A 12,961-nucleotide genomic window follows, 5' to 3' on the forward strand; every position below is an offset into this window, starting at 1 on the left:
TATGGCACAAGTTCATGGGGATTTTTTGCTTTTTTTTGTTTCTTTTCATGCGTATCAGTCCAGCACCTTCAGTTATGGCTGCAAGAAAACTGAATTTTAGTGTGCTGGAGCCTTTGAACTTTGAGAAGTTCAGCAGAGAATCTCTAAATTCAATGGAATCATCGTGTTTGTATATAGTTGGGTCTGTTCTGGGCAGTGCTCAGCAGAAACTCAAGTTTTGGTCCCTTTCCTCACAGAGAGAGCATTTTGCTCGCCAATATGTTTGTTGTTGAAGTTTAACAATACTGTTTTCAGTAACAACCTCACGTTAATGTTTAGCCAAATTCAAACTACCATCCCAGGAAATAAGAACACAGACAATTTATTGTGGGGATCTTAATTTGTACAATTTTTTATTTGCAGTGCATTTCACCATCTCTCATAACTCTGGCATGAAGGTGTCTGTACTACCTGTTTTCTTGCTTGGTAACTGACTTCCATCCCACATCACAGGTCATCAGTTGTTGCAATGTTGAATGGAACAACACAAAACAGCAGATCCGTAGACAGCATCTTCAAATCACTGGCAGGCCGAGCGATCACAAACCTGAAAAAGCAGTAGCACATGAGATTCAGGCTGATTTGCAAGGCCTTTGAACTCAGTGTCTGGGACAGCAAGAAAGCTGTAGGGCTTTTTTGCCATGACTGATTGCATGTGCAGAATTCTTTAGAATGATGATTCAATATACAGAGGGTTTAATTCTACCTAGGAATGAGATACATATATTTTAAATGAAGCTAATTAGTCTCTGGAACAGCTGCTGAAAGATGTGATACATTTTTTGATTGCTCAAAATCTTTAAATCAAGACTTAATGTCTCTCTAGGAGATCTAAAGCTCAAGCAATCACTGAAATCTTGAAATGGAAAGAATCAGTGAGTAGAACAGGTTAGATGAGAAGGTTCTCTCTGCCTGCAAACTCTCTGAAATCCCTGCCCTCAGCAGCGTTACTAACTTCATGCTCCAGCAGCTCTCTAATGCAGAAGGCTCACTTGTAAAGATAAATCACATCTTAAGCGAACATAAGGGAATCTCATACAAGCGTCAGTAAGCACCATGTTCAGACCACACACCAGTTTGCCTCAAATGGCCTCAGCTACCTACAAGAATGTCTAAATCCAAGACAAACATAAGGAATTCAGGTTGCCTATAACAGATACCTAACTTCAAAGTCATGACTACTATCTTTTGTTTCATGGTACAGTTTGAGATAAGGTATACTTGCCTATTCTTGTATGGATTGGGCTCTTCCATCAGGCGGTAGAGCCCAAAGCAGAGTATCCCAAACAAGTCTAAAGCTCTGCAGAAAACATGTCCAAAGGAGTCCTCCTGCTATAAAAGAAGCAAAACCATTCTTATCTCAAAGGAACCGAAGGAGACAATTCAGCCCAATACCAAATCACTTATTTAGCCAACTATCATCACTATTCACTACTTTTAGTACCACAGTATTTGGCAAGAAAGGCAGGCAAAGAAAATGACTGGTCCCCCATAGGATTAAAATCTAGTCTAAAATAAGGCTATCTGATGTCTTTGCCTCTTCAAAATACAGCTCAAGCTACACAGCAAGATTCAACTGAATGAAACTAAATTTCAGGTAACGACAATCCAGAAGTTCTAGTGACAAGGATGAAAGCCTAGCCTATGAAGCACCACTCAGTGGTGTAACTCACCATGACACCTGCTGACAACCTCTTGGACAGCGGCAGGAGTGCCAGTTTGCATCTGACTTGGGAGGCATTGTGGATGACGTTGTCAGGGCTTCGGCACAGCCTGCTGCCCTCTTCCAACAGCTGTTCCCCAAATGCTGGGCTTGTCCCACTTGTCACCAAAGTCTGCAGCAGAGCCAAGATGTGATGGTTGTAGTACGTCTGGAAAGGAAGAGACAATGAAAAGTTGAAGACAAATGAGTATGCCTTGGAAAGGAAAACCAAGAGAAAGCGATCAGACAGACTTCGGAGATTTTTGTATGCTTAAAGTAGTCCTTAATGATGTTTAAAGTTTTCTGACAATATTTATGGATCACCACCTGCTTAGCCCATTGCAGCTTCAAAGAGCAGTTAGACGATCCCACCTCTGCTCTTACAATAGAATGTGCTAAACTGTCTGAATGGGAGATTTTCAAAGGCGCAAAGGGAGTGGACGTGGGTGCAGTGTGTGGGCGCACGCGCGTGCGTGTAGGAAAACTGGGCAGCAGCTCTGATGTCACCCGAGTAGGGGCAGACTGTGCAAGGTGAGGCTGAGGAGGGCAACTGCCTTGCCCAGCCCTATAAGGTCCAGGTGCAGCAGGAAACTCTGTCCTTGTAGCTGCCATATTGTTTTGAAAACCTCTCTTTCTGCCCTTATCTGTCAGTATTTTTTGGAAAAAAGTTACCATGGTTCAAATTCAGATCTGAGGCAAAAAAAAGGCCTCAAGTGTGCCTTTTTTTTTTTTTTTAATCTAAAAGTGTTTCCTCTGCCTGCAGTGCAACTAATAACTTATTTTCCACCCTTTCTGAAAAAGCTCATTTCCTACATAGAGCCACTTTGTGGAATCTGTCACCTGCATTTGCCTGAGTAAAGAAACTAAACAAGCTGCAGAGAAGGAATGGTATTACTAAATCCACGTTGAACTCAAATCCGCTTAAGAACATCTGACCATATTGTCGGGCAAATGGGTATAATGCTGTTAGAGTAATTCTCAGTCTTTTAAAGTATGGAGCTATAGTCCAGGGTTATCCAGGAGTGATACAGCTTTGGGGGAATCTGCACTTTACATATTTAACAGAAGCGTGCTGAGCTCTTTAACATATCATTGCTGTACTTTTTGACATCAAAAGGATTGCATTTCCATACTTGGATGAATTAATAGGATTTGCATGTCACCCTCATTCTGTACTTTCTTTGCTGAGTTACACTGCAGGAATTTGAAAGGCAGGGAAACTACAGAGGTGTGCATGTGTGTGTACTCAGGAAATAACACACTGCATTTAGAATGGGTCTTGAAGCTGACTTGAAAAGAGCAACATTTCCGTATGTGCCCATGAGATGTTACCTTCTTTGCCAGTTGTTTGGTTACAGCTTCAGACAAGCAGATTTCCTGGGAACACCTCTGCACACAAAGGCAAGGCTAGAAACCTTCTCCCATCACCAAGCAGTTGCCTACACCTGCTGACTCCATGTTGCTACTAAGCTTTTAAAACTGGTCCTGTATAGCTTAGGGACCCACAGCTGGATCAGTAAGGGAATTCAAGGCTCATTAGAGTACCTGAGCCATAATGATCATGCTCATTGAATTGTTTTCTGCCTACTGAGACCCCAAGAGTCACGTTGAAGCAAATGCCAGTTCTGCTTCAAGTTTCCAAGGGGTAACATTTCACTTTACAGACCATGTTCTGCCATTCAGATTCTTCTGCCAGTCTCCTTTCAAGCTAAAAGAAAAGAGCACTCCTGCTCTGAGCGTCTTGAGAAATTTCAAAAGATATTCACAGTGATAGCAAAAGGAGGTGCTACTGGACTGCTGGAGGCTCCCCTCCTCTTCTCCAGTTCACCCATCTTTCCCCTGATACTGCAATTGCTAAGCAGTGTCTTATTACTCTCCATCTTCACTGTATTTACAGAATGACTGAATCCAGCCTAAGGTGCCCCTCTACTTTAAAGCAGAGTTGAGTGCTGATCATTCCTGGACAGACTTGGAATCTTACGCTTGAGTGAAATTTTATCCTTTAAGACAGGTCATGCTATGTCTTGAGTTACTTTTACACTTGACACTAGCAGTCATTAATTACCATCTGGCTGATTGACATATCAGTGAGTAGCAGCAATATCCCTAACACTGAAGCCTTCTCAGAAAAGCATACTGGACTTGACACACTTATTTTGGACTGCTTATCCCTTGGAGAGATTTGTTTTGTATTTATTCAGTTTCCATAAAAACTGCCACCCAAGCACTATCCCCCTGGACATGAGCTGAGAGCAAGGCATGTGGAACTTGACTGCAGCATGGAGAACTGGGGTGAAAAGGAAAAAAGGGGCTTTCAGAAAAAAAGAGAAGGCAGTTTTGGAAATGTCAGCTTATTTGCTGAACTGCTGTTTTGCTGCCAAAATCCTGGCTGAACTCCACCAAAGTGTGGCCCACGTGTGTCACCAATGACAGTATCACTCAGATTTAACAACTTAAAACAATTACATCACTGGGGTAGGATCACCACATTCCCTCCATTCTTGCAGTTTTGGTGCAATGTATCTAATCCTCATGATGCGAATGTTTTTAAAAGAACACACTGCCAGGAATTTACAGAGAATCAAAATATGCACTTTTTAAAAATCTGATATGGTCTTGTGGATCAGCAGTGGCCCACGTGTGGAATTTGTTTTATACCTTTTCAGAAAACCGCCATTGGGAGGTTCCCATCGAGTTCAACAGATTTTTCCATCCAAACTTCCAGTGAATTTCTGCCTAGGTGCTAGATGGACAGATGAGTTAAATGTTCCGTTTATCCATTTAGCCTATGGTAAAGTGGTGGTAGTGCAACCTCCCCATTCCCTAGCTCACCAATACACCTTCAGCCAGGCTTGTAAAAATCCTTTCTACGTGATCAGGTAAGAATTCAGAGTTCCAATAATCTTCTCAGCCTTTGGCATCAATGCTGGAGCTTTCACCAAGGGTGGTGTCAAATGCAATTTTAGCTTCAGTGACCTGGGCTCCCTTAGAGGGACTGATTGTAACATCATGTTGTCAAAAAGTAAATAAATCAGGCTGGCTTTAAATACCTTTTGTAGTCTGTCAATATTTTGGAGCTGGGAACAGAAGGAAATTATGAAAACACTCTAAAAGTTTCTCCAAATAATTCTATGTGTATCAACAACAGGGGCAGTTGCTGCTAATGGCATATACTGAGACACATGTCTTTTGGAGCCGATAGCTGCCTTTTAGTGTATGGAACCCACTACCTCAAGGAATCACAGATGCCCACGGATTAACAAATTGCTTAAATAGGAATAGACATGTATAATTCTCAGGGCACCGTGTAACTAATCACATAACCAAGCTCTGCAACGTTTCTTGCGCCTCTCTCTGACACACATGGCCTTGACCATGGTTAAGGCAAGATTAAGTGGGTTTACCCTGGCTGGTCATCACTTTGTTACGCAATGATGCCACTAAATATGACGGGACATGATACATCTACTTACCATAGACAAAAGAGAATTCAGGAAGCTATCTGAGAAGATAGCTCCTGCAGGGGCACCAGCGGTGAAAAGCTGATCTTGCTCTGGAATCCCAGAATTGCGGCTGGGAGCCTGATTAATAAACTGGGCATTTGGTGAAGACTCTATTGGAAAAGCAAGGAGGAAAGAGGAAACATATTAGCAACAGAGATAAGCCATCCAGAATCAGAAATTTAAGTTAATAAATCCAGTTTGCCATTCTGTGTCCAGCACTAGCCGCAGCATGCAGCATTAGTAAAAAGAGGAACAAAACATTCAGTGCTGCTAACTGATTGTGCAATGGCAGACAAAAGATAGACTCCTAAAACTAAGTTTTAAGATATCAGATCATAATTAATTTACCCGCTTTGAAAAAGAAAGGAACAATCTGGTTTCTTCCCCTCATTTTCCTGACTTAACAGAAATATAATTACTATTTCTATTGGCTTAAATTGGGATTACTGAGTCCTTTTCACAGCTGTCCTACTGTTACAGGGATCTTCACTGGTTTCTCAACCTTATTCTTGCTGGCTGAGATAGTCTTGCAGAATTCCCCCTACTCTGAAAGTGATTCCTCCTTAACTTTCTTTTCTATTTTCAGGGAACTGTCTAAGTACACCCAGGCAGAAGGCCCCTGCTGCGCTACTGAACATGCTAGGTATGTCCTGGCACTACCAGCAAGAATGCTGATGAATGACAGCAGCACAGCAGGAGACTGAGAGGAATTGAGATCAAGAACCCATATCTTCCCATTAAAAAATAGGGAGTGAGCACAACTAAGTCTATGTGAGTAATGACTGATTTCTATTATGTCCCCTTGGGTCAGGAAGCATTTGAGTGCATCATTTTTAAAGATGACTAAAACTAGCCAGAATCACAATACTATTAATGTCTCCTGTTGTCTTGCAGCGCTGGTGTCATCCTTCAGCCATGTATTCTCAATACAGATATTTCACCCACCCTGGATTTTAGAGTTGGCCCTGCATCTGGCATTAATCAGCATGACTCCACTGACTAGCTTGTTCAGGCTGGGTATGAAAAGCATGGTCTTGCAGTCACAGTAAGAGACCCGCGTTATTTCTCCACACCATTATCTTTCTCCTTTACATATTTGCAGGATTATTCTTTCTTTACAGATCACTTCGCTATTTCTCCGCCAGATCTCTGTCTCATTATAGCAAAGGTTTCTAGAATCCACTGTTTCCAAAGAATAACCATTTATAACATGCCTCCAAGCACACTGACCAACTGGCAAATTCAGAAGATGCTTGACACATTGAACTGTGCGCAGTTTGGTAGATCTGGGCTCGCAGAAACCCCACGCGCAGCTTGCCATTTAACGGGGTTGCATCAGCCTGATGTGAAGTGGCCAGTTTAGCATTTATTTTTCTGTGTTTCTCACCATTGGGCAAGGAGAAGCAGCAGCATGTCAGAGCATGACAACAACGCACAACTCTCCTGCTCCTCAAGGCAAAATTCCTATCCAGCTCCCTTTAGAGGATTGCAGGCCCTCAGATAATTCTGTCAGCTTTGTCCCCAACTACGTGCCCTTAGCTCCGTAGGTGCTAGAGGACAGACACCTTTGGGACCACAGCGCACCCCTCTGACTCAGGGGGCTCTGGCGACCATCCTGGTCACAGAGCAACGGTGGCACAGGCAAGTCAAGCTTAGCAGTTTGGGCTCTACTGAGATACTGCATCGCTTCCCGTGCTTATCAAGATTAATTGCCAAACTCCTGCTGACTTCAGTGGTGACAGGATTTCAGCTGAAGGTATGAGGGCTCTTAGCTTCTCTTACGGCAGGTTGAGCAGCAACAGTGCTAGCCATATGTATTGTACTGCTGGCTTTGGTGTGTCAGACACACCAAACGATACAGATGATCCTTGGTCAACACTCAGTGCACTGTGAAATACGAAATTGCCTGGAATGTGCAAAGCCCTTACGACTTAAAGCACATGAGTATTAGCCCCCTCAGCTTTTTTCTAGAGATGGGCACAAAAGTGAGCATTTGTCTAGATCAAGGTCTACCAGAGGGATTTACAGGAAGCTTATTCAATCACAGCTGGTTTTGTTTAGCTGTTTTGTGCTTCCAGGTTTTAAATTCTTGGGGTTATTTTGCTTCCTAGCCCATCCCTGTAACTCTGAACATATTTCTATGCTGTTCAAGACTACAGCAGGGGCAGGCATCCATGTGCTTCTAAGGGACTGGGCTCAATTCATTATTTTGTCAAAGATCTGACATGACTAAAATCCAAGTCATGTCAACAGATTGCAGATGTTTTCCCCTCCACTGACACACCACATCCTGGAGGAAAATCACAGGGGTGCAATGCCTGTCTGAAGATGTTAGCTTGACTGCACAATATCTTCTCAGAGGAGCTAGGCCTCAGTAGCCAGCTCAAAACATTTGAGACTTTTTGGACACAGCAGAAATAAAAGCCTAAACCACAGCACAAGATATCCAAATATCACTCTGGGAAATTCAAGAGTTCTGAAATTACTCAGGAGGAGGCATCATTATCTTATTATTTTGTGATTTTTTTTATTTTGCAGTAGCTCCTCAGTGTTTCAGTCTAAGGAGCACACAGGACTGAATAGCCCATTGTGGTGCTTTACTGCTTCTGGGACAGAGCTCATCAGGTGCATGTTTTGACTGAGCAGTACACCAGAGCCTCATATAGATGAATACTGCTAGTGCCTGCTCCAGGCCAAGGCTGCTCACTAGCCCTGTTCCAGCTGCAAACCTGGTGAGGACTGGAAAGCAAGGACCCCACATGTGTTGAGTTCACATAGCACTTACAAGCATTGCATCAAAAAAGAAAGAAAAGAAAAACCCTGAGTGAGTCAGGGGCCAGTCATGATGCCTAGCAACACACTGTGCTAATTTGATGGGTATGTTCTTGTGTTGGCACTTTAAATGGAGCTAAATATCCACGTCCCTTGGGGCTGGCAGCCCTGCCACACCACTCTGGTCTGACACTGACTGCTATGTTATTAGTAATCAGTTAATCGGTGCACGTGTTCCTAATTAACAGATCCAGTTTGTAACCATCAGGAGATGAAGACAAAGATAGCCAAGAGTAGCATGGAAGAACTCCATGGATTAATTCAGCTATGAACACAGGCTAGAGAGGCTGAGCCTTGTGGAATAAGGACAAAGGTGTTTGGGCTCTGGAGCAAAATGCCTGCACCCTGTCCACCTTGGCCTGTGCACAGACACCCAAGTACCACTGCACCCCAAGCAGTCACTGCACCATGCCACGTACTGCACAGGCTCTGTTCTTTCACAGCCACTTGTAGAAATGAGGAAGCCTGCAGCGACTCCCATAATCCAAAAGAGGAGGAGGAAATCATCACCAGCGTTTCAGAAAGGGGAGGTTGGAACAGAGAGAACTAGGCCTTGATTCACCCCATTTTGTTGTGGGATGAAAACTGGGCATACAGTCTCAGTGCTTTTTAAAATCATCAGAGGAAAACATGGCCAAAGGGAAAGTTTAGATTTCATCTGGGCAGAATTGCCTTTGGTGGTGCCTCTTTCTCCACTGAAAATAAGGGTAAACCAGGCAAATACACTTCTGAGTTATCTACCTTAGTGAAGTATGTTAGGATAGGCAGGATGAATGCAAGCCGTGTGACCAGAATTCAGATTTCCTGAGATCTAAGTCCAGCAGAAAAAAACCCCCAAGGACATTATCTTTCTCCTAAATGGATGCTTCGGAGTTTTGCTACACACTGAGACCTTTGTAACACTTTGTTATATTTATTCTCCTGATAAACCATCCCGACTCCTTCAAAGCCAGTGAATTAACATCTAAGTCAAACCTTTTAATGTTCCTTGGACATGTAGTGCTTGTCGCTTTCCGCCTGTGAATTCTAAAAAGGGCCTGGGGTAAATAAATAATGCAGCACGCATATCGCTTCTGTGAAATTTGTTCCTAAAGAATAACTTACTCAGCTCTGTAGTGATGGGGATCCTTTTATAACATGGCTGTGATTGATTCCCCAATGCTCTCGCTCGGAAAACAGCATCTGTAGAAACAGTCAATAACAACATGAGGAGAGAGGGAAGTTAGCAGAAGCAGAAGGGGGAAAAAAAAAGAAAAAAAAAAGAAACCAAGACACAATGGTTCAGACTGACAAATTCAGGAAATCTCTTACCTAGGTCTAAAAATGTCATTGTCATGCAAAAATCCCAAAGCATTTCCTATATTTAGAAAGTTTCTTGCCTTGGTTTGCTTTTCCAAGGCTCACTTTATTCGCTCAGAACTTCAAAGGATTAAAAAAGAAAAGCTCTCCTGGGAGCTGCTTATTGACATCATAACTAAAATGTAATTACCCTCAGTGGTGCAGCAGTGCTGGTTACGGTGGTGTTTGGCACAAAGCCCCCACTAAGCCAACTTGCACTCAGAGGGCTTTTGAGGGAGGGGGTTGTGGTTTTTCCTTCCCTTCAAGAAGGCTGTACATAAATAGATGGGATGTGCTGTAGGAATGAAGGCAAAAGCACATACCATCAGTTTTTTAAAACCTGGCAACAAAAAAGACTTAAAAGAGAAATCCAGAAGTTCCTAGAAGCACGTGTCCTTATTTCCTCCTAGTTCTCACCAGCTAGCTGATTTAGTAGACTCAGTCCCAATTTGAAGTCTGCTTTCTGTGTTTTGATCACATCCAATCTCGTCTCCCTTACCATTATGTCTAATTTTTTCATTTGCTACCTAGCACAGCCTCTGGGTAAGTGAGTATTAATATTACTAGTTATTGCACATGAGAGCATCAAAGTCAAAATGATGGCGTCTAAACTCCACGAACAATTTTGCTAGAAATGGAACTTCTTCCAGTTCAAATACTGTATAATGGACCCTCTCTGCTCGGAGGAGCGTGTGAATACTGGAGATCAGAGACCCTGACGGGGTCCTAGATGGACCGTTGCTCTAGTAAACCATCTCTGAGGTTAGGCAATGGACTGCAAAAATCCTCATTAGAGATGTCAGGCATCACAATCCCTCAGAACAGCAGAAAAAGTCCTTCCCAAGTACAGCAAGGCATCTCTGAATGCAGCAGCTGAATGCCCGAAATGAATCATTGCCTTTATTGTACCCTTCCACATACTGTACCGGTTGATTTGAATGTATGTCTGATCATTGCCTGGATACCTTTTCCTTATGTCAATATTTTTGCTAGGAAACAGTACACAGCGCTCTACCTGAAATTTTACAAACTGGCAGGGTGCTATTACAAAAGATTACTTAATTGTAGATTACTACTGTACATTTGAATTTCAGTATCTTATTAAGTTGTCAGATTTAATTACCATTATATGTTTAGATTATGCCACAGATTATTTAGTTCGGTACCTAGGTTTGCCAACCTGTTTGCTTTGTGACATGACAGGGTGATAATTACAGCATTACTGGAAAACCTAAATTTTTCCATGGGAAAGACTAGAAGTCCTTGGCATCAGCACTGACCCTAGTAAATGCTCATTCTTGCAAGTGTAAGTAATGTTTACCTCTGTGTGGGTCTGGTTCTCTAAGACCTGTCTAATTCTCTACCCCATGAGAGGGGTAACGTGCAGAACAGGCCTGGGTTTGTTGGGTGTGAAATGCTCACAGCAAAATCTAAAACTACAGGAAATGCAAATGATCTGGGCTTTGTTGCAACCTCCAAACTGAGACTATGCCTGCTGCAGTGCTTACCAAAGCACCGCAACTGTTAAGGGAACTCGGGGCCTTCCACCCAAGTAACTCATTTCCACTATGGTTAAGATGCAAAATGCTTTAGCTTTGTCTACAGCATCCAGGCTGGGGATGAGAAAGGCTTTGGATGGGTAGGGGAGCTGGATGTCCAGCCAAGGCATCTGCTGTCCCATCAGCAATGACAACTACTAAATGGGAAACCAGGTCGTGACCCAGAGGACTGCCATACTTTTGGGGTTTCTCCTACATGCATTAGTTTCTGCTGTTCATTTTCTTTTCTGCACAACTTCTCCTAGACATTTCTCCTACAAATGGAAAGGATTTTCCTAAACCTGCTGATTTTGCAACTCTGCAGCTGAAAGCACCCACTGGTACATGTATTACACTGGTAGAAGACACAGATGTCACCGGTACACTATAATTAACTTCTGCAGAGGTGAACCAACATCAAGTTCTGATCAGCAAGGGCACAGCCTGGCTACATTATTAGTGTTTGCTGTTCTTATTCCTTCCTAGCTAACTTGACAGCCACTGAGACTGGAAAATTTCTTGATACACTGTGTACTGTTGGTTTTTCTAGCTGTATTTGTCTTCAGTGCTTTTACGTAACTTAAATAAGGCCAGCGGCCCTACCCTCACTCCTTCTCACCACAAAGAAAAAAATTAATTCAAATAAAAGCTATCCTTTCCCAGCTTGTATCTCTCTTCTCCCTGAACCCTTCCTCACTTCCTAACCCCTATGAACTTTTTTACCCAGAGGCCATCCAGTCAATTGGGACCAGCTAAGACAAGCTGATTTTATCAGTGAAAATTTGTTATTTTATAGGAATTCTGTCTCTGAAAAGACAAATGGCAAGAGGTAAAGCAGAGACAGGAACAGTGGGAGTGGAGACACGTACATTCTGTTTCCACTCTGGGCACCTTGATCCAAAACTTGGTGGCAACAACCTATGAGTAATTTACTATCCTATAGGAGCACACATCTGTAATGTGCCTGGAGACCTTCAGAGGCAAATATCTTAAAGAGCATAAGACAGCCTTAATCTTGCAGTTGAATCTGAAGGAGCTTCTGGTATGAGAATCCTAACCTAAGATTTTGTCCCTGGGATGACAACTAACTATGGCAGCAAAGAAGAAAATGGGCTGGCTTTTTTAGCAACTCATCTAACGAAGCTATAAGGAAGGAAAGCTTATTTTTACATGAGCAGATTTAATGGCTGACTTGAGGAAGAAGTGAAACTTGTGTCTTAGCCTTATTTTGCAAATACGTCTTTATTCACTGATGATGATATCCCGTAACTGAACACTGCTCTTCTGTCTGCAGAAAACACTGTATATCTAAGGAATAGCCTTAACTGAGTAGTCAAAGATTTATTAGACTGGAATTGGAGTTGGCTTATGGAGCGACAATTCACTAACATCTGAGCTAGGCAATAGGTGCCTTATAAATATGCAAAATGAAATACCTAAAAAGGATAAACGGGGTGTGTGTGTGTGTGTGTGTGTGTGTGTGTGTGTGTGTTAGAAACACAGTGTTTTGTCAGCTAGGGTTAAGACAATGCTGTTAGAGTAAATGGCAATAGAATCTATCCTCTCTAGTTCGAATCAATCTTTCAGGAATAACTGATCACTTAATGGGCAATAACAAGAATAATTCACATTTGTGTATTGCTACATTGTGAGCTTGAATTTATCTGGCTTTAAACAAGCCTGGGAAATAAATATTGTTATGGGGCTCTATGCTGAGGTACAGCATGCCTCTAGAAGCTGCCAGGGATGCACAGCAGCGGAGTAAGAGAAATAGAAGAAGCTTTGACACCATGACCCTTATTTGATCCTGCCCCTTCTCAAAGCCAGGAAAGAAACCCAGAAGTGCTGACAGCAAGATCCAGTGCACCCTCAGCAAGTTTGCTGATGACACCAAGCTGAGTGGTGCAGTTGACACACCAGAAGGACGGGATGGCATCCAGAGAGGCTGGAGAGGTGGGCCTGGGTGAACCTCACGAGGTTCAACAAGGCCAAGTGCAAGGTCCTGCACC

At 42.8% G+C, this 12,961-nt stretch overlaps 1 protein-coding gene across 1 annotated transcript in view; it reads right to left on the bottom strand.

The window, feature by feature from the left end:
- Positions 1-486: 486 nt before the first annotated feature.
- Positions 487-12,961, bottom strand: part of KCNU1 (potassium calcium-activated channel subfamily U member 1) — a 53,233-nt gene continuing 40,758 nt past the window's right edge. Inside the window, exons 23-27 of the mRNA XM_009640540.1 lie at positions 9,181-9,258; positions 5,215-5,354; positions 1,713-1,910; positions 1,265-1,368; positions 487-586 (exon numbers count right to left, since the gene is read on the bottom strand). Of these exons, the coding sequence (XP_009638835.1) occupies positions 487-586; positions 1,265-1,368; positions 1,713-1,910; positions 5,215-5,354; positions 9,181-9,258 (620 nt within the window). The remainder of the gene's footprint in view (positions 587-1,264; positions 1,369-1,712; positions 1,911-5,214; positions 5,355-9,180; positions 9,259-12,961) is intronic.

The sequence above is a fragment of the Egretta garzetta genome, unplaced genomic scaffold (genome assembly GCF_000687185.1).
Source record: "Egretta garzetta isolate BGI_Z169 unplaced genomic scaffold, ASM68718v1 scaffold296, whole genome shotgun sequence".
Taxonomy (NCBI): Eukaryota; Metazoa; Chordata; class Aves; order Pelecaniformes; family Ardeidae; genus Egretta; species Egretta garzetta.